The sequence below is a fragment of the Garra rufa genome, chromosome 21 (assembly GCF_049309525.1).
Source record: "Garra rufa chromosome 21, GarRuf1.0, whole genome shotgun sequence".
Classification (NCBI taxonomy): domain Eukaryota; kingdom Metazoa; phylum Chordata; class Actinopteri; order Cypriniformes; family Cyprinidae; genus Garra; species Garra rufa.
This window is the reverse complement of record NC_133381.1, coordinates 32,765,326-32,792,013: the sequence shown is the minus strand read 5'-3', so window position 1 is coordinate 32,792,013 and position 26,688 is coordinate 32,765,326. Positions and strand designations below refer to the sequence as shown.

Below are 26,688 nucleotides of genomic sequence, written 5' to 3'. Positions count from 1 at the left end.
AATTATAGAAAAATGGACGTAAATGCGGGACACATTTTTTTAAACATCAAGTTTCATAATTTACCAAAAAATGTATGTTTTTTTTTTTACTTCAATCTAAAAGATATTTTTAAAAACAGCAATGGGATACTATGCAAAAGGTGTGTGTGTGTGTGTGTGTGTGTGTGTGTGTGTGTGTGTGTGTGTGTGTACCTGGTATTCATCACGTTATGGGGACCAAATGTCCCCACAAGGATAGGAATACCAGTAGATTTTGACCTTGTGGGGACATTTCTCAGGTCCCCATGAGGAAGCAGGCTTATAAATCATGCACAATGAGTTTTTTTGAGGAAGTAAAGGTGTGCACAATCTCCTGTGAGGGCTAGGTTTAGGTGTAGGGTAGGTGTAGGGTGATAGAAAGTACGGTTTGTACAGTATAAAAACCATTACGCCTATGGAATGTCCCCATAAAACATGTAAACCCAACGTGTGTGTGTGTGTGTGTGTGTGTGTGTGTGTGTGTGTGTGTGTGTGTGTGTGTGTGTGTGTGTGTGTGTGTGTGTGTGTGTGTGTGTGTGTATTCATACCTAAATTTCTAGGTTGCATTTCAAACAGATCATCTTTTTGACTACTAGGCCAAAAACCTAAACCTTTCAAACATGGCTTTGTAAAGAATATAGATTTTGTCTATACAGACCTTGCCATTTTACTTAATAAACGTGACTTATTGCCTTTACACAGTATACATTTCTTTACATTTCAGTTTATTTGAATTGCAATTTAGCATCTTTTCCTACCTCAGAAAGTGAAATAAAATTTACATACTAAACAGGTTGATAATAAAGTTGTTCCAAGAGCATGTCCTATTGGACGAAATGAATTCACTGCAATGAAAATGTTTATCAAGTGGTATGGCATTTTAAAAAGACATAACCCTTAATATGACTTTACCGCTCCGCCTCAGCGTCAAGTATGGATGGGTCTATTCCTCCAGCTGTCTCGCGGCCGAGATGACTCTCCCAGGCCTCCTTCTCTTTTATTTCCTCAGGATGGATAGAGTGCTGAAATGGAAAACATGTGTCTCTCGAGTGCGTAACATTATTTTCCCCTGTGATGGCCTGGCAGCCGTGATTAATTAATGATAAACGTTACAGCGCTATATCGCCTTGGGCGACAAGGAGACTATGACATACCTAATTTGCCTCATTTTCGTCTCACTGATGCATCTTCCACAAGCCTTGAAATGAATCACATCGCCTCAGACTGTCCCACTGCAAAGATTTGTTTATGAATACGCCACATCCTCCGTTCAAAAGGCGCACGTTACATGCAAAAAGCCAACCTGTCTATATCATAACAGTGGACAGAAATTCCTCTTTGGAATTTCTCTTGATTATTACTTTCCTGGCAAATCCCCAAGGAGGCAATGTCTTGTTTATGGACAATACATTTAATGGAAGAAATTAGAATAGGAGCATATTTCTCAGCAGCTGTGTACACATAGAGGAATCCGTGAAGGAAGCCATTAAAGTAAATGCCAGAATAGAGCTGAGAATTGCGACGCAGATGCATAATTGTGCAAAAGAGCTTTATTGCAGTGCACTGCGCTCATCTAACACCTCCTCGATCTGTTTGTTTACAGTTACCTTGAGCAAAAAAAGGTGTTCTGTGAACTGTTTAGTACAAAACAGATACGGAATTGAGCTGTTAGCTATTTACATAACGTGTAGCCCAACACAGATACGGTTTCAGTCGTTCACCGTCTCCATTAAACGGAACCCGATCTGTGTGGTAACAACATCTGAAGGATTCGGCGTGTTTTGCAGTGTGAAATCACCATTATTCAGCATGTTAAACAGCCCTCACCCCTTCTGTCATGGCTGGAGTGCATATGAACTGGAATCCTGGCATTAGGAAGGCCATTACGGCAGCCTCTCAGTGGGCCGGTCCAGATAAAATAGGATTCGAAAATACTTTGGGATTTTACGTCCATCAGCACGTTGGAAGCGAATAAAATGGATGATGGTAATGACTTGCAGGCCAGGCGAGCGCAGCGTCCCACATCTCTGCATGGAGGCCATTTTGTTGCCAGATCCCTTACCGCACGCTTGTCAGATGCAGTGGAGTGGCAAGGAGGCAAAAACAAGATCAGAGTGACGAAGGTGGCTGCTGGCCAAGCTGCTCCTGTCGGATGTGAGTTCAGGGGACTGTTGCGTAGGGATTTTTGAGGGGAAAACCCTCCTGAAAATACAGTAGACACACACACATGCACCCAGACAGACGGCAACATCTGTGACTTTTTATTTGTATTTACAAATATGCGAATCGAAGTGTATAATACATCATCATTTTAACACAGTGAAATGTTTGTGGATTAGGTCGAACGTTTCAATCTCGAGAGACTTTGCGTTTGGCAGGATCCTGATTCTGTGTTTGTATGAAATGAAGCTGTGTTTGGGATGATTGTGCAGTTAAATTCACTGTACAGTGCGAAAAAGGCTTGAATGGTCTTGAATGAATGCTGAAATAGTACTTGAAAAGCTCAGTGAAATATGACAAGAGTGAGTGAAAGAGAAGGAAAGAAAGCTTGGCATTTGGTAATGACAGCTTAATGGCCTGTGAGCGAATAATAACATGTTCAGTTGTGCTCGTGTCCCGTTTTAATGACTGATTTATGTCGGTTTTAACAGGGCAGATACATAATTACTTATGATTTTTGTCCTCTCTATAGGTCTTGTGGAGATTTGCTTGATGCACCCGTTGGATGTTGTGAAGACAAGGTAAAATATAATCTATCATCTTCGTTCTTTTCTGTTTTTAATTCAGGGCTGGGCATTTTCTTCCTTTCGTTCCTTTCTGTGGAAAATGAAATGCATCATTTAGTCAATCTCCCCCAATGTTTAAGTAATACTTTTTAATGCTCTCAAATTGCTCACATACTTATCCCATTATTTCACTTAATTATATCCCTTGTTTTGATGCATGTGGTTCTAAACAAGAAAGACTGTATTTGGATGTATGAACCAAGGTTGCATTAACAAAGTAACACCTGATTTTTTTCTTTACTTCTTTTTTTTTAAAGGCTATTGCATGCACATTTTTCTACTAAGGCAGATGGAACACCAAATGAAATATTGACATTTAGAGAGCCTCCTGTATCATATTTAATACATGACTAAAAATGATCAGCATGATTAAAAAAAACTAAACCTGTTTTACACAATACTACATGCCTTTGGCCTTTCATTAATTATTTATACATTTTTAATAAATAAAAGGCCTTCTGTTTTAATTCTGAAAAATTTGTCTTTTACTCTAAAAAACATTTTTATAAAGTAAATGTAAGGATAACTTTTATATTGTTAGTTATATTTTTAGCATTTTTATTCAAGACATTTACTGGACTATAGCAACTCAGGTTTACTTAATTATCCATACATAATTTAAAAAATACATCATGAAAATTTATGTTAAAATTTAATTATCAAGCAACAACATAGGTTTACTTAATTATCCATAAATGTTTTAAGAAAAATCATAAATAAAATTAAATGAAAGTTAAAATGTAATTATTAAGTTATGATACAACAAGAAACTTTATTATATAATAAAAAAACATGCAAACTTTTAAAATATATATTTTTTCAAGTTTTGTCTAAAAGTTTAATAAACTGTTCCATTTTTTTTTTTTTTAAGTCAGTGCTCTGAAAACTGTTTTTATGAAGTAAATGTAAGAATAACTTTTATATTGTTAGTAATATTTTTAGTAAAAGATTTTTTCAAGACATTTACTGAACTGAAGCAAGTTACTTAATTATCCATACATAATGTTTGGGAAAAATCATGGAAAAAATCATGAAAACTCATGTTAAAATTTAATTATCAAGCAGCAACGTAGGTTTACTTGATTATCCATGCATAATGTTTTAAGAAAAATCATGAAAAATCGTTAAAAAATCATGTTAAAATGTAATTAAGTATGATACAACAAGAAACTTTATTATATAATAAAAAAACAAAAAACATACAAACTTTTAAAATATATATTTTTCAATGTTTTGTCTAAAAGTTCAAAAAACTGTTGCATTAAAAGAAAAATTAATGTGCTCTGAAAACTATTTTTAAGAAGTAAATGTAAGAATAACTTTCATATTGTTAGTAATATTTTTAGTAAAAGATTTTTTCAAGACATTTACTGAACTAAAGCAAGTTACTTAATTATCCATACATAATGTTTGGGAAAAATCATGGAAAAAATCATGAAAACTCATGTTAAAATTTAATTATCAAGCAGCAACATAGGTTTACTTAATTATCCATAAATGTTTTAAGAAAAATCATAAATAAATCATGTTAAAGTTTAATTATCAAGTATGATACAACAAGAAACTTTATTATATAATAAAAAACAAAAAACATGCAAACTTTTAAAAAATATATTTTTAAATTGTTTTGTCACAATAAAGTTCAATAAATGGTTCTATTTTTAAAAAAATGTATTTGTGCTCTGAAAACTATTTTTATACAGTAATTGTAAGGATAACTTTTATATTGTTAGTATTATTTTTAGTAAAAGATTTTTTCAAGACATTTACTGGACTGAAGCAACTTAGATTTACTTGATTATCCATATTTTTTAATGATTAATTATTAATAATAATAATCTATGAAAAGTAATTTTAAAATGACCCTATTCTAACACTTTTTTATTTATTTATTATTTAAATTAGCCTAATAATTATTCTTAATTTTGTATAAGAATCCTTAATGAAAACTATAATCATTCAATTATTTACAGTTCTCGTTAGTAATAACAATCAATTCTGAATCCTTTGGGAGGCAAGAAAGAAGGAATGTTAAAGAGAGGGAAAGAGAAAATGAATCGGGGCCCTCACACTGGAGTCGCTCAGTATGGAGCAAACAGGTTGTGGGCCGGTACTAAACCTTTACAGCTTCTGGGTGCCCTGCCAAGACCTCTGGCTCTGTGACTAACACCCCTCACACATACGCTATGAAGTTTCACATTTTCCGCTACCGTTTTCTGGTAAATAAACTTTGATAATTAGATATTTGTGCTTTGAAGAGGAAGTGTGGTTGTCAAGGTGGCTTGTTTGTGTTTCTTTGTGTGTATTTGCATGAGTTTGTTTGTGGCAGTGTGTCCGTGTGTACACTTGTATGAAGCGACACTCGATACTCTAGAGTCCTGTAGAGTGATTTAGGATCTGGTGCTGCTGGTTGAGGGTTTATTACAGGTAAGGCCACAGTTAGGCCGCTCTCTCCTCACACAGGGTCAGGGTTAAAAGTGCACTCTCTATTTTCTTTGTAATGCTCTTCCTCAAGAAGTGATAAAAGCTCTGTGTAAAGAGCTGCAGTTTTATTTATTTGTTTTCTGTGGCTCTCTGTTAGTGTGAGTGCATCCAGTCAACTGCAGAACGCAGTGAGTGTGGCTCGTATATGTGCCCTGATCGAGGGTCAGCCAATCAGACAACATATCTATCGTTCTATCGTTCTATATTTGTATCGTTCTTTCTATTGTTCTATTGTATCACCATCGTTCTATCATTCTATCTATATCTCTCGTTCTATTGGTCTATTGATATCTTTCATTCTATCTATTTAGTTATCTATTGTTCTGTCGTTCTATTGTTCTGTCATCTATCTATCTATCTATCTATCGTTCTATCGTTCTATCGTTCTATCTATCGTTTTATTGTTCTATCTATATTTATCGTTCTGTCATTCTATCATTCTTTCACTCTGTCATTCTTTCATTTGTTCTTTCATTCATTCCATATATCGTTCTATCTATCGTTCTTTCATTCTGTCATTCATTCTGTCATTTGTTTTATCATTCGTTCTATCGTTCTATCTATTGTTCTATTGCTCTATCGTTCTATTGTTCTATCTGTCATTCTATCTGTCATTCTATCTATCGTTCTTTCATTCTGTCATTCATTCTATCATTTATTCTATCATTTGTTCTATCTATCATTCTATCTATCATTCTATTGTTCTATCTATATCTATCGTTCTATTTGTCATTCTATCTATCATTCTTTCACTGTCATTCATTTTTTCATTTGTTCTTTCATTCGTTCTATCTATCATTCTATTTATTATTCTTTCATTCTGTCTGTCTATCTATCTATTTATCTATCTATCATTCTATTGCTCTATCTGTCTATCGGTCTATCTATCTATCTATCTATCTATCTATCTATCTATCTATCTATCTATCTATCTATCTATCTATCGTTCTATCTGTCTATCTATCGTTCTATCTGTCATTCTATCTATCATTCTTTCACTCTGTCATTCATTCTTTCATTTGTTCTTTCATTCATTCTATCTATCGTTCTATCTATCGTTCTTTCATTCTGTCATTCGTTCTATCTATCGTTCTGTTGCTATATCTTGCTATTGTTCTATCTATCTATCTATCTATCTATCTATCTATCTATCTATCTATCTATCTATCTATCTATCTATCTATCTATCTATCTATCTATCTATCATCTATCTATCTATCTATCTATCGTTCTATCTGTCATTCTATTATTCTTTCACTCTGTCATTCATTCTATCATTTGTTCTATCTATCGTTCTATCTATCTATCATTCTATTGCTCTATCTAACGCTCTATTGTTCTATCATTCTATTTTTCTATAGGTCTATTGTTCTATCTATATCTATCATTCTGTCTATTGTTCTATCTGTCGTTCTATTGCTCTGTCAATCATTTTATCATTCGTTCTGTCATTCTATCTATCTATCTATCTATCTATCTATCTATCTGTCTGTCTGTCTGTCTGTCTGTCTGTCTGTCTGTCTGTCTGTCTGTCTGTCTGTCTGTCTGTCTGTCTGTCTGTCTGTCTGTCTGTCTGTCCATTCATTCATTCTATCTATCATTCTTCGCTCTATCTGTTGTTCTATCTATCGTTCTGTCATTCATTCTATCAATCGTTCTATTATTCTATCATTTGTCCTCTCATTCGTTCTAACATTTTATCTATTGTTCTGTCTAATGTTCTTTTAATTCTATTGTTATATCGAGAATTCTAACTAGCTCTTTATTATTTGTTATCTGTCTATCCATCTGTCCGTCCATCCGTCCGTCCATCCATCCATAGTTCTTTTGTTCTATCTATTGTCTGTCTATCATTCTATCTTTCATTATATCGTTCTATCTATCATTCTATTTACTGTATCATTCTGTCAGTCTGTCTTTGTAATTGCCTATCTGTCTGGCATGTAAACTTCAAAACTTCAGTGCTTAAATTGTTTTTACACTTTCAAATAAGGCTTTGTAGTGCTGATGATTTTGGGAAAGACGATACACTAATCACATTTTATGAAGAAAATTGTTGTTATATTACTTGTGTACCACTTTCTTTCACCCTTTTTCTTGCTCTCTCTTGGGTTTTCAGTCACACTAAAGCAGACTAATTGGCAGAATGAAGGGTTAGTAGAGCTGAAATCTATTAGCATAGGTCTCAGAGAGCTGCTGAAGCACAAATGCCCAGCACACCTCCTCTCCGACGCTAGCTGCAGGAATGGCTCCTATTAGTGACTGGCTGCCGCTTTAATGTCCGCTGCTCCAAATTAGATGCCAACTAGAGTGAACAGTCCCCCCCCCTCGCTTTCTTCAACAAGCCGCCTTACTGGAATCAAAGGCTTTTTTTCTGAGGGGAACCTGACAAAAATGTATACTTGGGAATACATATTTACCCTGTGCAAATGAGGGTGCTGGAGCCATGTAGAGGTGGAGACAGGAATTAGACGACTGAGGGGGCCGTCGATCTCAGACACACGCACAAACTCACAAACAAACATCTGGAAGCAGATTAGGAGAACATTGGGAGGATGTATTTCAAGGCCATGATTGTTTGTAAGGTTAAATCAATGTTTACTTTAAAGTCTTACTACCATTTTTCATACTTGTTTATATTCAGGATCAAGCACTTCCAGCTGAACGTAAAATTACGGGTCTCTCCTCTTCTGACCGCCATAAGTCGCCGCCATATATTCAGACAAGAGCAGTCCTTCGCAAATAAACGTCTGTTAGAAGAGGACAGGTCTGTGTGCCACTTATATTCATTTGTGTTCAACTGTGCTCATTTCTGGGTTGGAATGTTGCCTTTTTTTCAAAGGGGGCTTGCTAGGGTGAGAGTAGGGGGTTTTGGGGGTTAGTTAGACTTCTAAGGAGACAGTGAGACTGGAGTTACAGCTTTTCATTAACCTGGAAACCACCTAGTTACATGGTTCATGGGCTGGTCTCAGCTCACTTGGAGGTAACAAAGGGTGTCAGGCGGCACTTTCGGCAGGGGGCGGCTGCTCGGGGCACCCCATCTGACTCTGATCATCATGCCGGCCGCCCTGCCGCACTCATTAGAGACCAGGAATGAGCTTGCATTGCTCTTGTTGAAGAGCTCCGGTTACGTCGCCTCACCCCACCCCAAACACGCCCTTAGCCCCTCCTACACTCTCCGGTGTTGTTCTTTTTTTTTTAAAGGGGGAGGAAGATGTTGAAAAATAAAATGATAACATGTTTGATTTATTGATTTATGACTGTATGTCATACTGGTAAACTGATTTGTTTCTTAAATGCTTAATAATATAAAATGGCTCTATTAAAAAAAGTTCTATATTATAATATATAACAATATATTATTATCGTTATTATTATGTGTATAAAAACAAATATATATTTCATGCATATAGTTGCAATCTAAATTATTTGCGGTACTTTACAAATACAAGCTTTTTTGAAGATCCAGGATTTTATAAAAAATTGCATTTGGCATACTAAAAGTGATAATGTCAATATATAATGTAATATTTTTGAGTTCTAGGATTTTTTAATAACACAGCTATGTCATAATTATTCAACCCCTGTTCAACATTGCTGTTCTTTAGTCACTTATTTGTATGGTGGGGAACAAAATTGTCTTAAAACACAATTAAACTTGAGCTTGTGCTGAAGTTTGAGTAGCTAATATGACAACAGAGCTCTCACAAATGCTATAGAGAAGAAATAATTTTGTTACTTTAGAAAGTCTAAGTCTACATGAAGATTTCCAAGACATTAAAAGTTCCTAGAGACACAGCTGGCAGCCTTATTCCTTAGCTTAAAATGTGTTGTATCAGAGAACAAGCACAATATCATAAAATATTTGATCAGTACAACTGAGGAAAAACCTGCAATTTACAGCCAAAGACTTTCAAGATGACCCAGTGAAAGGTGGAAAAACATTTCAATGCAGAGTATATAAGATGAGCAAGACAAGCATGGCTTTCATGTTGGGGCAACTTGCTGAATGCCACTCTTGACCAAGAAAAACAAAAAGGCAGACTTGAACATGTTAAAATTCATTTGGATAGACCTGTGGAGCCCTGGAAGAATGTTTTATGGAGATATGTGACCAAACTGAAACGTTTTATACCCGTGGATCCGCAGTATGTCTGGTGCAAAAAAGGCAAAACTTAGTAGAAGAACACCGTCTCCATAGTCAAACATTGAGAAATCATGACTGTATGAAGGACATCGTGAATTTTTTGAAGTATCAGGTCATTTTGGCAAGAATTGTGATACCTTTGGTGCAAAGACTGAATCAAATGATCAATGGACTTTCCTGCATCCCAAAGTATACATCCAAATCTACTTATGCTTGGTTCAGATATCAGTCATAGAATGTTCTTGAGTGGCCTGAGTCTCCAGATTTAATTCTTATTGAAACTATTTGGTTGAATTTGAAGAAAGCAGTGACAAAGTGAAAAGCAAAAATTATCAGTGATCTGAAAGCTTTTTCAGACGAGGAATGGGCCAGGATTGCAGTAGAGAGGTGTTGGATGGACAGAGACAAATACAGAACAAATGATAGAACAATACTAAATACAATACTAAATAGAAATAAAACATTTTTTCAAGAAAATAAAACATCAACACTGATCCTGTCACTGCATCTGTCCATGTTGAGTGATCTACCATGTCTCTTTTGCCATCAGTCTACACGCTAATCTATGTTCCTCCACCAGTAGTGATTAAAAAAACATGGAGATACATCCTCACGAGAGTCGCTGTGATGACACAACCATCGTCAGATCCCAGCACACTTGAGAGTGAGCTTCACTGGGGAGGGATAGTAATGTTTGACGAGGACAGTGACAGATGACATCCTGTCCCCAGGAACGGTGACACTGAGAGACGAGCCCACAAGCTTCCACCCCCGACTGGTGGCTGAACCCTGGTGCACTCCTGATGGAATCCTTCAACCGGCCCTTCAAACAGCAGGGCTCAAAGCTCAGAGGACTAAGAGCCGATCCGTCCCAGTAAAGCAGCACGTCGCTCAGCTGTGCTCCAGTGATCTCTTAATCCTACCCTGCCCAGGCTGACGGCTCTGATGGTGTAAACTGCACGCAGGTATCTGACTGTGGCTCTCTGTGCTTAGGAAGCCGAGACTCCAATCACATCAGTGGTCGGACAGTAACTACTCACAATTCCACTGAAAGAAGTCAGCAGAACATTGGTTGTGGCATGTTTCATTATAAAGGGGAAATCTAAAGCCAGTCCAAAATAACTCAAGGCACTACTATTTGTGGTTTAGAAAGGGAATTAAAAAGCTTTTATATTAGTGGCTTACCACTGACATATTTTGGCTTAAGTCTTCACCAGGGTGTACAGAGTACAATATTGACTGCTAAACTTAACTCAGATCATGGAAAATCAGGTGCAAGTTATAATAGCAGTAGGCCTACCAGTAATAATTAATTTAAGGTAATTACTAAACACTCAAAGTTCTGGTGTCATGTCTTTCAAACGGCCAAAGTCCATTCCTTGACCATGTTCTCAAGTTCACCGAGACTAAATTAAATTAAATGCGTGTTTATGTAAAAAGAATGAAACTTGGCACCAGAATTACTCACACTGAGTATGAAACGAATTTTCATTAGAGAAACGTTTACATACCTTAATGAATTCACTCTGTTCATTTGTGGGCTTAAATATGTAAGGGATGTTTTTACTTTCCTGGAATGGAACAATGGAAGAATAGGAGTGTGATAGCATGACATATGTATGTTGATAATTTTGGTGTTCTACTGTTAGTAATAAGTAAGGAATAATAGACGCAATTGTGAATAGAATAAATTTCTTCATTCATTATTAATTCATCTCATCTAACACCTTATTCCAAAACTTAATTTTATACCTAATAACAGGGGCTTGAGCCGTTGATAGCAGAGAAATGCAGTTAATAATGAAGTTATTAGAAAGACAGAGAAAGAGAGAGAGAGAGAGAGAGAGAGAGAGAGAGAGAGAGAGAGAGAGAGCGAGCATGTGCATTACCTGAGTCTGTCTCTCAGCAGTGTTCGGCAGCAGTGTTTTTACTAATAGGGAAACTACAAGTTTAAGGTCAAAAGTTTACATAAACCTTGCAGAATCTGCAAAATGTTGATTATTTTACCAAAATAAGAGGGACCTGACAAGCAAGGGATTCATGGACAACTATGACTAAACAAAAAAAAAAAAAGCTGTGTGTTATTCAGGTGACAACACAGTATTAAAAATCAAGTGTATGTAAACTTTTGAACAGGGTAATTTTTATAAATTCAACTATTATTTTCTCTTGTGGACTACATGTAAACGTCTTTTATGTTAAATATCTGATTCAGGTCAGTACTAAACAAAAAAAATATCATGCATTTTGTATGATCCCTCTTATTTTGGTAAAATAAGTAACATTTTGCAGATTCTGCAGTGTGTATGTAAACTTTTGACAACAGAGAGAGAGAGAGAGCACGAAAAAGAGAGTATGTGCATAATTTTGTGGCAAAAACACTATATTTACACTATATTTACTAATACTATATTTATTTTCTTGGTCAGTGTCGTTGTGGGTTTTGGTTCTTTTGCTGTTGTAGGCTGTAAGGACTTTTGAAATAACTGAAATGGTTTGGCGAAGTGACATGGACATGTAATGTGGTCAAAACCTGCCTGGAACTACTTTAGCCCTGCATTTCCTTAAAAATAATTGCACACCTAAGAACATTCGTCAGCCAATTAGATTCAAGCATTCAACAGCACCGTAGTATAATAATAATTATACTGTTGTAACACATCTGGTGCTTATAGAGTATGTCTATATTAAACACATTTCCATTTTGTTAGCCTATCACGTTTCAATCCAGAAAAAAATTATCGTTATGACTTACTTTCTCCTGTGGAACACAAATTAAGATATTTAGAAAATTTTAAAATGAAAGCGCCATTCTGGAACCCTTTTGGCTTTGTTTATATGAACAGTTGAAACATTCTAAAAAATATCTTATTTTGCATTCTGCAGAAGAAATTTACACAGGTTTGGTGAACTTTCCCTTTAAAGGAGGGTCCAGAGTTATATCGAGACTAAAATATCATAGACATCTTTACACAGGCAAGCAAATTTCCTCAGAAAATGTTTGAGATCAGATCGTAGAAAAGAACAACTAAAGTGCCGATAGCCCAGGTACCAGCAGTGTGACCTCCCGCTGATGTGACTGCCATTGCAGATTACGACCTGGTATTAAACAGGTCTGCTTGAAGGAGTTGTCACAAACACCCAAATGCATTATGTTACAAACATACTAAATAAAGCAAAAATGTCCCAGCGTGCTGAAATGACCCGTTTTAGAGAAGCAGTAAAGTGCCTGATGAAAACTCATTTGTCTCCTGTGTCTGTCAGACGCCTCATAGCATCTGTGACCCACTCCTTTAGAGTTTTGTTTTGCAGCGGCCGTGTTCCTGCCAGGCAGGGGGTGAGAGGTGCAAATGTAGAGTTGTAATTCAGAGACTCTGGTTTCTGTTGCTGAAGAAGCAGTGAGTGCAGGATTGAGTGCACTGTCCTGACCGTCTGTGTAATAGCTGCCAGTCTCCTGCTGTCTAAGGAGTCTCCACCGTCTTCAGCCAGCCATTTCCTTACTTCAAAGCAGCCATAACTAAGCTGAGACGGATTATACAGAGTCTCTCATTCTGATATTTCTACATCCGAAATGTTTGTTTGGATTATCAGAATGGGTCTAACTTGTTCTTCAACAGCTTGACTAGCCAGTTAGTAACTGTAGTTTTTTTTTTTTTGCTAACACTACACAAAAAGGTTGTATACATTAATAATAGTATGTCATTTTAACTAAACAATAAACCTTTTTTTTACTTCAATTGTATAAATTAGTTACAAGTTTAATTAGCATTGAGTAGTTGTATTCTTACAGATATAAGTTAAAAGGATAATTTACCAAAATTGAAAATTCTGTTATTAACCAAACCTGTAAGACCTTCGTTTATCCTCTGAACAAAAATTAAAATATTTTTGATGAAATCCGAGAGCTTTCTGACCCTACATAGACAGCAATGCCCAAAAAGATAGTAAGGACATCGATAAAACGGTCCATGTGACATCAGTGGTTCAACCGTAATGTTATGAAGCTACAAGAATACTTTTTTGTACGCATAGAAAACTGAAATAATGACTGATGTCACATGGACTGTTTTAACAATGCTCTTACTCTCGGATTTCATCAAAAATATATAAGGTCTTACAGGTTTGGAACAACATGACATGCATTAAGAGCCAGGGGTGTAAACTTTTGAACAGAATGAAGACATGTACATTTTTTTATTTTGCCTAAATATCTTTTTTTTTTTTTTTTTTTCATTTAGTGCTGCCCTTCAGAAGCTACAGAAGATACTTACATGTTTCCAGAAGACAAAATAAGTTACATTTACCCTGATCTTCAAATTCAAAAAGTTTTCACTCCCCGGCTCTTAATGCATTTGCACAACTATCTCTAAAGAAAAAACACACACACACACACACACACACACACACAGCTGTGGATCATTCATGTATCCCTTTAATATTTGTATGTAGTTGTGCCTTTATTAGCATTTTTTAAATTAACTTGAAATCATCACAGCTATGGATATTAGACAAATTTGCCTGTGCTGTCATTTTTCACTCAGTTATTTCAGCATACTGTTTCATGGGTTGAATTTTTAAGGGGTGTATCAAGTTAGAAATTGATGTAAGATTTTTTAGGATAGAACAATATTTGGACGAAATAAAACTATTTGACAATCTGGAATCTGAGGGTGCAAAAAAAAATCCAAATATTGAAAAAATCGCCTCTAAAGTTGTCCAAATGAAGTTCTTAGCAATGCATATTACTAATCAAAAAAGTCCATTTACAGTAAGACATTTACAAAATATTTTCATGCAACATGATCTTTACTTAATAGCCTAATGATTTTTGGCATAAAAGAAAAATCAAAACAATTTTCCCATACAATGTATTGTTGGCGATTGCTACAAATATACCCGTGCTACTTATGACTGGTTTTGTGGTCCAGGGTCACATATCCCTAATCATTGCTTATTTGTGTTTTGAATGTCTTAGCAAAGCGAGATACAACGTTTTTACAAGAGGTCAGCCAAAGTTTGGAAACCTGCGGCACAAATGTGAGAGGAGAGCATTTTGTGGGATGTCAAACTGGTCATGTTGAGGACGTCATTCCTTGCCCGAAACCCCCACCCACCCGCCTTCTTGGGCAGCTTCATTACCAGAGTCACAGTGGGTCCAGTTGGCCTGTGGTGCCACTGAAACCCAAGCTGTCCTAACCCAGACCGAGACCTGGAAGCATGCAGTGTCAGAAGCGCCATGACTTTATCACTTCCCCTTTGCCCCATCTTCCATGTTCTCTTCTTCTTTATCTCCTTCCCTCCAAAGGCTCAGCTTTATAGGCCACCTCCAGCCACGGGCCCAACGGTATTAGCTTGAAAAGCCAAAAGAACAGAGGAAAGCAGCTATGTATGTCTGCAGTGAATCAAGACGGTTTTAAGAGAGAAATTTTCCTGTGGTTTTCCAAAAGCATTGCATTTCATTGGCTTTACATTTATATTCACCCCGCTCAAGTATCAATGGTGTTTTGCTTGCGTACAGGCAGATTAATGTAGTCGCACAGCATTAATTGATATGCATGAGTAGCATGATCACAGAAGGACGATTGGTCCTATGCCATATTGGAGCATTTAGGTTAGAGAGGTTTAACCTCACGTACCATTGCAATGGACGTCTGCCATCTTTATGATCCTGCTCATTAAAATTAACTGTCTGGCTGTAAAAAATAGATTTCCTTTTAATGCTGCCTTCTGGATTCTCTTATGCACCGCTGATTGTGTGTAAAAGAAACTTTGCTCACGTGCGTGTTGCGCTTTTTCTAATTTTACTTTCATTTCAGCTCTTGATGAAAGTGTTGGTTCAGAGGCAGCAAATGGAAAACATATTAAGATGACTAAGAATAAAAAATGCCATGACTAAAAACTTTGCTAAATACTTGAGTTTGCTACCATTCTTCCAGTTGCAAAGCAGTTCATTGTTCATGAACTGAGTGATTGAAGCCAGTACATTGCAATTAAATTTATAATAATTTTCCAGCTATTTTTTTGCCTTACATATACCATGCAATATTTGGTTATCATTGTACCAGACTGGAAACATAGACAGCCTATTTAAAATGCCAACTGTTTAAAAATTTTCCTGTCACAACTACAGTCACACAGTTTCACTTGTAAAAAGGAAAAAGGAAGTCCTGCAAAAGTTATTAATGCCGCATTTGCAGGATGGTTTTTCACTCATGGGAGCTTGTTTATCATGGGGTTGATATAATAGTAATAATTTAAATAATGCAGTTCCCACTCCACGCTCCATTCTTTGGGGGAATACCCCTTTATTTAACAAGGCAAATTTAAGAGACCTTTTTAAAAGTTTGGCCTGCCCCTTTAAAGGCAAACCCATCAAACTCAAGCCTTTTGATCAACCCAGTAACCTCCAGCCCTTCCCACAGGGCTTTTTTTAACACCATCATTATTAGGACTCAACCCATCAAGTCCGTCTTTCAGCGGGGCATAGCCCCCCCTGTCGGACCTGGTGCTGGCCCATTACATACAGGGTCTGAAAGGGGACGAGGCCCTAGCGCTCGGGCCTGGACCTGAAACACTTCACTTCTGTCTATAAAAATACAAAGAGGAGGTGTTCTCCTGCTCTTTATTCTCTTTTTCGTTCCTCTCAGAGTGCTCAGAGTTCGCCATTTTACAGGGAGTTTGGGGTCAGGTGGAGATGGTAGGGTTATTTACCCCCAGTGCTCATTTCACCCGTAGAAACTCCACACTGGCCTTACCTTCACCCTCACCTGGCGATCCAGGATGGCGCTCTGGTACTATAAAAACAGAGTACAGAAGGTCATTGGTGGTTTTTGATGAACTCACAGATATCGTCACCTGTAAGTATATCTTTTCTTTCTGGGTTTACTTTGAGAGGGATTCCGAGAGCTGGATCTTTTAATAAAGCCTCTGGGCTTTTCGCAGTTCCTCTGTTTGTTGACTTAACAACCCGGAGCTTGGCTCCAAGGCCAAGTGAATCACCCCAAACTCTTCTCGAAAGTGAACTCTTTAAATATCTACCTCCAAATCTAGAAACTCGAGGACAACCTTATCCTAAGCTACTTTTCTATTCTATAACTTCTTTCAGTAAGCAAGGGAAGCCTGGTGATGCTTTTTGAAAGTCCCGAGGCATCTTCTGCTCCCAAATCTTTCCCTTTATCTTCCACTCCCTGGGCTGTGACGTTTGGACCAAGGTTTTTATGACAGGGTAGGCAAGGGGCATGAGGAAATGAGGTGACCCCAAGGTCAGCAGTGGAGTCAGGCAGCTGAAAATGGACTGTGGCCCTGCCACCTCTGGGCTACAGTGGGTTGGTCCATCCCTGTGTACTTCTGGAAGCTCTGGCGTTGGTGGGACAAGACCATCTTCAATTCTTGACCTTGCTCTCATGTGCCTTTAATTAGGATGGATTTAAATTTGTTTACAAGCTCCACTGGTCTTAAATCTTTTGGTTCGGTGCCCCATCCTCTTGCATGCCCCCATCCCTACATCCCCCCTCACTTGACTGCCTGCTGTTTCAGAGTCCCTCTTTTCTTCTTTCTCTTTAATATGGTGTTGGACGTTCGTTTATGATGCTTTTTTAACTGGTTCTTAGGCACGAGTTACAAGCTATTTGGGAATCTACAAAATTGGATGCTGGGGACACCCCTCTAAGATGTTAATCTGTTGCCGATATGAAAGGCTCCTCACCTCGGTAAACCCTCTCATCCGATGGAACCAGGGCACTTTTATGGCCCCGTCAGGCACCCGCCTGGATGACTTACTGCTGACCTCTTGACATGGCAGTCAAAGCCATATGAGGAGAATCTTTCTCATTCTGTGTCTTCCACTCTGAGTTCATCTACGCTTAGAGGCCAAAGGTTGGTTTATTTATCGTCTCTGTGTGCCCAAAAAGATACCCAGCCTGAACTCTTGTAAATTGTCCTGGCATGTTGGCCCGTAAACAAATCATAGCATTTGGTGTCAAAGTAGCAAAGGTCCTACAGTTGCTTTGTCCATTTCTTCACGCTAAAACATCTATATTGCATGAACCATGGGGGGGTGGGGGGGAGGTGAAGCAGTAAATCCCTTTCCCCAAACTCGCACTCTGTGCTGGTACCACGTTAAACATTTACACGGTTCAGTTTGCCCTTTATTAGAGAGTTACTAGCATGCTTGTTGCTACAAAAACATTTCTTGACCATTTGTATCGTATTAAAAATTTACATGGAACTGCAGAACTGTTACTAGCATGTTAGCGACAAAGTTAGCAGCTACAAGGTCTTTGGCTATAGGAGAAGCAAAGCTAATTGGTAAGGATGGGTTAAGTAAATGTTTGACTTCTCCGCTGTGCTAAAGGGGCCGAGAAAGTCAGCAGCGCCGCCTCAAAAAGAACAGAAGGCGGGAGAAAAGAGTGGTTTGGATTTTGACAGACGTCTAAAACTTGTGTTGACACTTTGCACAGATTAGCCAGTGTCCCACATTTCTTACACACAGATAATTGATTGCATGTGGTAGTCATGCTCTATGATCTCTCAGTCATCTAAGTGGAGGAATGTTGAACATAATGTATGTATGGCAGTGATGTTTTCCAGAATTTATGAATTCTTAATCATTGTTTTTCTTGTGGACATTATTTGGCTTTTTTTTTTTCAACTGTTAAATGTAACCACATGCATGAATTTTATTTTTTTAGAGCGAGAATATTGTAAAATTACGTTATGAGTTAAAAGATTTGTAGGATTGTGTCTTTATTTGTTGTTTTTATTCATTTCAAATGCTCTTTTATTAATATATATATATATATATATATATATATTTATTAGTGGTGGGCCATTATCGGCGTTAACGTGCTGCGTTAACGCGAGACTCTTATCGGGTGATAAAAAAAATATCGCCGTTAATCTATTCTCAAAGTTGGGTTGGGAGCTGGGTCTATACTACGCAAGCTATGATGACTTTCACCTTGATATTTTAGCGCGGATGTATACATGCCCGTGCGCATCTGTGTATTTAACTGCAACGCGCACTCGCGCAGCCTTTTACACAGAAGTACATGCAGTGTAGGAATAGTTGGTTACACAAGTTTGTATAGTTAATTGTGTTGTAAATGCAATTGTCAAGCAGTTTGTGATGCATTTTGGAAACAGGAGATGAGCCCCTGGTCAAATTGCCACCTGGCTTGAGAAACCCGTTCTCAAAGACTTACTTTTAGTCATTATTTGGGTAGCACATATATTCTGAATGCCTTAGGCAGAATTCAAATTAGTCATTAGATTAATCTAGATTAATTCCAAGATTACATAATTTTTCCTTCAGAAGCATCAGTGAGTGTTTGAACCTTGTAACCTGCAAGTGACCATGAAGTAAATCAAGTCTAATGGTGACCAGTTGACATTATTTTATTTTTCAGGTTTCAAATCCAGAGAGGGAAGGGTGATCCAAACAGCTATAAAGGCCTTGGAGACTGTTTCAGAACTATATTTCGCAATGAGGGGTAAGTACCATCAAAATTTCTCTGTCACTCTCTGATGTCAATTAATTTCATCCAGAATCAAAATGATATGTTGTATAATTAACCAGGGGTATTTTGCACCAAAATAAGAATGCTTCCAGACAGGGTGACCAGATTACGTATGAGCAAGATATTTGATCTATATTGTATATAGTTATTTTAGTTATATAAAAAGGACTTTATTTAACATGACAGGTATTTAATTAGGCCACTGTCCCTTTAAGGCCGAATGCAGGGATGTAATATACTGTCACATATATCCGGTTCTCACCCACCTGTTTACATTTGCTTAAGCCATAACCGACTGTATTTACATTGTTTTTAACAACTGTGTGCGTGTTTGACAATATTAGGCACAACAAGAACTGACCGTGCACTCCTAACTGCAAGTTAATCAATAACAAATTGTAATTGGCTAGAACAAGCTTGGCTACCTTTGATTAGGCTGTTCACGTGTAACAGAACACTACTACTACTCGCTCTGATCACCTAGTTGTAAAGTAATTTTTAAATACTAGACAAAACATTGTTTTCTTTATAGGTCAGGACACTAAAAAATAGAGCCGAAATACGTTTTGTTTAGGGTTCAAATACTGACGCTGACCTTCATTAACTTTAATTTGTAACTTAATTTAAACATTTTCAGTTTTGTTTTGTTTTTTTAGTTGGAAGTGTGAATGACACTTCTGATTTGCAATGTTTTTTTTCAGGACTTCTCATCTGCTGTTTTCATGTATTCAGTGTAAACTAGGTACATATTTCTGTATGCATGATAACAACATGCACCTGGTGACAGGTGAGCTTGGAAAAAGTAGTAAAACTGGTGTACAAAAATCACTAACTTTAATTCCACCTGCCCTGGAATATGCAGTGTGTCAATCTCAGATGAGTAAGTGAAGTCATAGGTTTATATTAAGCATAGGCAATGCTCAACATGTGTCATGTTTACTATCTCCGCTTATAGGAAATCACACATATGACGTAGTGTGCTTGAGGCTGAGATTTATCTGTTTCTGTCTCTCCCTCCTCCTCTTTTATTTTCCTTCCCAAACTGATTTGCTCTCCTTTCAGTTTTTCCTCCCCTCCCTCTGCCACACAACATGAGGCACGTGTCAGATCCCAGACAGTGTGCAGACTTGAAAGAAAGCTCTGTTTATGGCAAGATGACAGCTTTACAGTGGATCTAAAGCGGATCCGCAGCAAGGTGTGAGAATATGTGCATGCGTGTGGCCCCAGGTGACGCTGACGCAGCGTCTCTGGCTGGCCGTTGTAAGATCCATCGTACTTTCCCTCTCCAAGGAGCTGTCATCGGCTGCATCCCGCAGGCCTCCCCTGCAGATTACGCCTCTTCTTTCTTCTAAACCAATTATCACCCTCCGACTGTTTGTGCTGTGGCTGGAATCACACAGTAGCCGGTAGCATGATCAGCCCCAGGCTGAACCACTTAGTTTTAATTTACACAAATGGTGGTGGGAGTTACTGTTGTGAAATTATTATTGAAAATAAACATGCTCATGCTGTATGGGCCAGCATTGCACTTTTGCTCTCGGTCCATATTTTGCTTCGGTCCTCCCCTCTGTGCGGTAGAAACCCGAGCTCTTCGGCTTCCACACGCCAATTAGCTCAGAGCTGGAGATCCATCTGTGAACTGGCTCCGAGTCTGTCTGAAATGTTATGAACGTTCACTTGCGTCATGATGTAGCATGTGTGAATCATCATAGAAAGAAAGTACTAATAGTTTTAGATCACATACATAAATAGCTTGATTGTGCATAATTTGTTTCACAGTATGTGTCTTGGCCAGTGATTTATAGAACTTTCTGTTGGTGTTTTGAGCAGCAGGTAAGTTGCTAAGGCTTAAAAAGGCCTTTTTGTAAATGTACACTATAAGTCAAAAGTTTTTGAACAGTAAGATTTTTATTTTGCTCACCAAGCCTGCATTTACTTGATCCAAAGTACAGCAAAAGCGGTACAATTTTGAAATATTTTTACATTTTAAAATAACTGTTTTCTATTTGAATATATTTTAAAATGAAATTTATTCCTGTGATCAAAGCTACATTTTCAGCATCATCACTCCAGTCTTTAGTGTCACATGATCCTTTAGAAATCATTCTAATATGCTGCTTTGCTGTTCAAGAAGCATTTTTATTATTATCAATAAATAAAACAGTTGAGTACATTTTTTCCAGGATTCTGTGATGAAAAGAAAGATCCAAAGATCAGCATTCATCTGAAATAAAAAGCTTATGTAATATTATGCACTATACCATTCAAAAGCCTGGATTCAGTATATTTTTTTAATAGAAATGGATACTTTTATTTAGCAAGGTTGCTTTAAATTGATCAAATGTGATGATAAAGACATTTATAATGTTACAAAAGATTTCTATTTCAGATAAATGCTGCTTTTCTGAACTTTCTGTTCATTTTCTATTTAAAGAAACCTGAAAAAAACTACTCAGCTGTTTTCGACATTAAATAATAATAAATGTTTTTTGAGCAACAAAGCAGAATATTAGAATGACTTCTGAAGGATCATGTGACTGGAATAATGATGCTAAAAATCCAGCTTTGAAATCACACGAATAAATTACATTTTAAATATATTCAAATTGTAAACCGTTATTTTAAATAGTAAAAATATTTCAAAATTGTACTGTTTTTGCTGAACTTTGGATCAAAACAAAGCAGGTATTGAGCAGATGAGGCTTCTTTAAAAAAAAAAAAAAAAGGAAAATCTTTTGACTGGTAGCGTATATTTTAAATATTTTAAAGAAATATTATTTTTAATATTATTAATATATATTTTTTTACTTTTTTATATTTATTTATATTTTTATATATTATTTATATTTTTTATATCAATATCTATATTTTAAAAAATATACAATTTTATTTCATTATTTATTTTAGTGTCACATTATCCTTCAGAAATTATTATTACATGCTGATATGGTAGTAAACAAAAAAAATTTCATTTTACTGAAAACAGCTTTATTTTTTTGGAAACTGACACATTTTTATAGAATTCTTTGATGAATAGACAATATGTAGGTCAAGGACAAGATTTTTTTTTGGGGGGGGGGGTGATTAAAAGTTCAGCATGATTTTAAATTCTGGATTTCAATCAAATAATAAAATGCTGATGTTGTACATAAAATGCATATATTAACATATATTGGTTAAATGCTTTTATAGTGGTTTCTTTGAAGTTCAGTGTTTAGACGACTGATTTCCAAACAGGACTTTTGTATGAATGTATGTTTCCTGTAAACGTAATTAGGAAGGCTTATGTTGCTTTACATTACAGAATTTCTTTCTATAGTAAATGTATATGTATATGTAATTCATACCATATTTATCTTTTATGGTTTTAAGTTGCATGCCCATAGCCACATTTTTAATGCTTTTTATTAATACGTTTGTATATCAAACAGCATGATGAACTTCATAGAAATGACTCATTTGCCGCTGTTTCAAACATTAATAGTATACAAATTATTACACACATACCATTACATATCATTACAATCACTGCAGGCAATTAGCTGATGAATTGGTCTGTCATGTTTGATTTCAAGCCAAAGCTCAAGAAACGTCCCTGCTTCTCATCTCCTGGTTCCTAGATTTATGAGCCTGGAGCCGTTGTGCCGCCCCAAACCAATGTCAAGGTTAAGGTCTCGAGAGGCAAATGACAATATTTGCAGATCAAGCATTCAGGTTGTTGACAAGGGATTGAACAGGAAGAGCTCAAAGTCACCCGGTCCAGCATGTAAGATCACAACCGTACAATTACTTACAGCAGATAAAGAGCAAAATGTAAATACTCCATGTACGTTTCCCCCGTCAGCAGCCCAGTGATTCATTGACGGTCGGTCCCATAACAGGGATCAAACATTTTGCCTCATTATCCAATTTGGTTAATGTATCATTTCCTTCCTCTGCTTTTGTTATGTTGAAGGATGTGGCTATGAGTTGAATGGGAGAAATGGGGATTGATGCAAATCAAAGACAAATCACACCTATACAAACTCCAGCAGCTGGACCCACACGTACCTAAATGTGTGAGCATTTGCTTATGAGGGCCAACTGCGTGCTTACATTTAGAGTCAAATTGGCATTCAGGCATAGTCAAACCAGGCATAGTCAAATGGGGTCTTAAGTGCGTGTGTAACAAATTGGAGCTTTATCTCACCACCTGATGTTTCTTAGACTGACCACACCCGGGAAACACGCGGCCGGCGTTTGCATGCGCCGCAAAGGGGGGCGACGGGAGGGGGGCTTCCGTTTCGGCCAGACAAAAGCCCTGCATGTCGGTCCCACTCCGCCAGACACTTTCGTTCGGCACAATGCCTCTCTGTTGCCGTTTCACCTGACAAGTGAGGCTTGTGACATCTGACACATCGTGATGCTGGTGAAATCGAGAATGTTTGTCATCTGATGAGATGTGTGCTAGTAATTAGCCGTGGGTCAGAGGTTTTGGAGTGGCGGTCACGAAGTGGGCAAATTCGCTCGCTAATCGCCTCATCTCTGTTCGCAGAAACGATAATATTTACACCCCAACTAAATCAGCCGAGGACATCTCTGTTGACTGCTGGGGCATGTTTTCACAATACAACGACAGAAGTTCACATGCAGCTGTCACGCTACTCTGTCCACCCTGTCCACACACACGTGTGTTCAATATCAATACATGCTAGAACTGATACTGAGAAATCTGTTCCATTCTTACCCATCCACTCCCGAGATGTATCAACCATCTAATACATGGATGTTACCTGATCTTAAGCTTTAGCTGTTAGTGTTAAAGCATAGTTCAACCAAAAATCATGTCATATACACTCTTAAAAATAAAGGTGCTTCACGTTACCATAGAGGAACCTAGTTCCATAGAGAACCTTTAACTTTCTGTTTCACAAAGGTTCTTTGTGGCGAAAGAAGGTTCTTCAAATGGTAAAAAGGTAAGAAAGAGATGGTTCTTTAAAGAACTTTGACTGAATTGTTCTTTGTGGAACCAAAAATGGTTCTTCTATTGCATCGCTGTGAAGAACCTTTTAAAGCACCTTTTCTTTTTAAGGGTGTACTTGTTCTAATGTTGTTACAAACCTGTAGGACTTTTTGTTTTGTTTTGTGGAACATGCAAGAATGCTCCTCAGTGGTTTTGCATTCAAAAACAATACATTGACTTATGCTTTTTTAATATTTAGAAATAATATAAAAGCATTAAAATATTTTAGAAAAGATTTTACGTTAGGATTTTACAATTAATTAATCTATTAGGTATCATAACAATCAACAGTAATTTTTACAGCAATTGTTAATCTAAACTACCATTAAATCATTTTATTCATTTAGAATAAGATATTTCACTAGAATTTATAAAACCGACCATGTTCAAAAGTTTACATACACTTGATTCTTAATACTGTGTTGTTGCCTGAATGATCCACAGCTTTTTTTTAAATAAGATATTTCACATAAAAGGCATTTACATATAGTCCACAAGAGAAAATAATAATCAAATTTATAAAAACGTCCCCGTTTAAAAGTGTACATCTGCTTGATTCTTAATACTGTGTTGTCACCTGAATGATCCACATCTGTTTTTTTAATGATAGTTGTTTAGGAGTCCTTTCTTTGTCCTGAAGAGTTAAAGAGAAAAATCCCACAAATTCTTTGTTTTTTCAGCATTTTTGTGTATATGAACCCTTTTCAACAATGATTGTATGATTTTGAGATCCATCTTTTCAAACTAAGGACAACTGAGGGACTTATATGCAACTGTTACAGAAGGTTCAAACGCTCACTGATGCATTAAGAGCCAGGGGTATAAACTTTTAAACAGTTACGTACGTGATAGGTTTTTCTTATTTTGCCTAAATACCATATTTTTTTAATTTAGTACTGCCCTTAATAAGCTAAAGAAGATAATTACATGTTTCCCAAGAGGCAAAATAAGTTACATTTACCCTGATCTTTAAATTCAAAAAGTTTTCACCCCCCGGCTCTTATTGCATCCAAACTTTTAACACATTTTTCAGTGTTTGTTTGTGTTCACTCACAATATAGTAATGTTGATTTATACATTTATGCATATTTATACTTTAACCTTGAGATGTTAAAAATATATCTGTATATATATAAATTAATAACCTATTGATATATGCTGTGAAAGTATTGTTTATTGTTAGTTCATGATATTCAATTTGTTGGTAAAAATACTGAAATAATGACTGCATCTATTTACTTACTTTTTTCGTTTTAAGATTAACTTTATCCACATTGTAAACAAAATAGCATAATCTGCGTTCTTAACTTTAATTCTTAAAATAAACATTCTGTGGGCTTCAAAGATTAAATCATCTTTTGATTTCTTTGACTGCAAGTCTTCAATAAACTTTAATAATTCTAATAAAGCTCTAAAGAAGAGCATCAAGCATCAATATTTATTGTCATCCCTACTAACCAATTGTATCACACCACAATAAATCCAATGACGGAGCTTTTCTTTTTGACATATTACCACAATACCGAAACTACACGCACAATTCTAGGTAAATGTTAGCTCTTTACCATACTGCAGAGTTTTTGTATGAGAGAATGAGGAGCGAGAAGAAAAGCTCAGGTGTTTCCCTTGCTCGGGCTTGTCCTGACTTTCAGATTGACAGAAAGCATAACAGAGTCAGGTTTCAGCTTCAGAAAAAGTACATATGCTCTCCAAACAATGTCTGCTTCTCAAAGTGCACATGTCTGCGTTTAGGGCTGGTGAGAACGTGCTGAAGCATTGATCAGACTGGAATCTCAAAATGCGGACACTTATTTTGGTCAACGTTTGGTTGTAAATGTCCATGAGATCCTGTACGATGTTTAAAATCAAAGAAAATATTCTAATAATCTTTTTTGTTAAGATACAGCATGGTAGGCCAACATTACAGTCAGATCATCCACAGTTGGATACGCAATTATTGCCGTTACAACGTTTAACCCGTATCACGACAGTTATGCAAGTAGCCTTGATGTGTGGTGATATCTAGATGAACTTAAACATATTTCAGCTTTCTAAGTATATTCAAATAGGAAAAGATATTAGTGATAATGCTGTTGGAAGACAAAGACTGTGTTAATTTGCTTATCATTCCTGTCTACGTCTATTTGCAGTTCTAACTCTATTATTTGATAAGTATCCCTTAAAGCTATTTTCTTTGAAGCAATACTGTGACAGTTATTCCTTCTCAAGAACTCATCATTAATTATATAGCAGGAGCTGAAGAATCTCACCCGTTTTGACACTAATGCCAAGAGATGATTTGGCTGTCTTAATCTTTTTAGACATTGCAAACTGAAAAATGTAGTTTCTTTTGGTGGAGGGCTTTTGTTTTTCATTTACAAGTGCTTGTTTGTGTGTTTAGACCAGTTTAACCTGTTCTGGTTTGGAAGCAGTAGTGCATTACAACCGAAGCTGAGTTCAGTGCATGGTAATGGGGGTGGATTTCCATAGTATTCATGCATCAAAGTAGAATTTAGCATTCCTATGTGCCAGGATGTGAAATAGTTGCAAATTTTAGTCACATCTTAAGACACTAGGTCATTTACTTACGCCATTTTGACACTTGAGGCTTAATTAGGATTGAGTCTAAGCACAAATTCAATCAAGGTCTTCTAATAATTTAGCTGCACTTAAAGATTCGCCAATGCCAAAAATTTAGTGTCGGATATGATAAAAGCAATTTTTTCACCTTGA

At 36.7% G+C, this 26,688-nt stretch overlaps 1 protein-coding gene across 1 annotated transcript in view; it reads left to right on the top strand.

Annotated features, from left to right (window-relative positions):
* The window catches only part of slc25a21 (solute carrier family 25 member 21), a 138,175-nt gene that overhangs the window by 92,224 nt on the left and 19,263 nt on the right, over nt 1-26,688 (top strand). The window contains exons 3-4 of the mRNA XM_073827307.1: nt 2,711-2,759; nt 18,843-18,926. Coding sequence (XP_073683408.1) covers nt 2,711-2,759; nt 18,843-18,926 — 133 coding nt within the window. The remainder of the gene's footprint in view (nt 1-2,710; nt 2,760-18,842; nt 18,927-26,688) is intronic.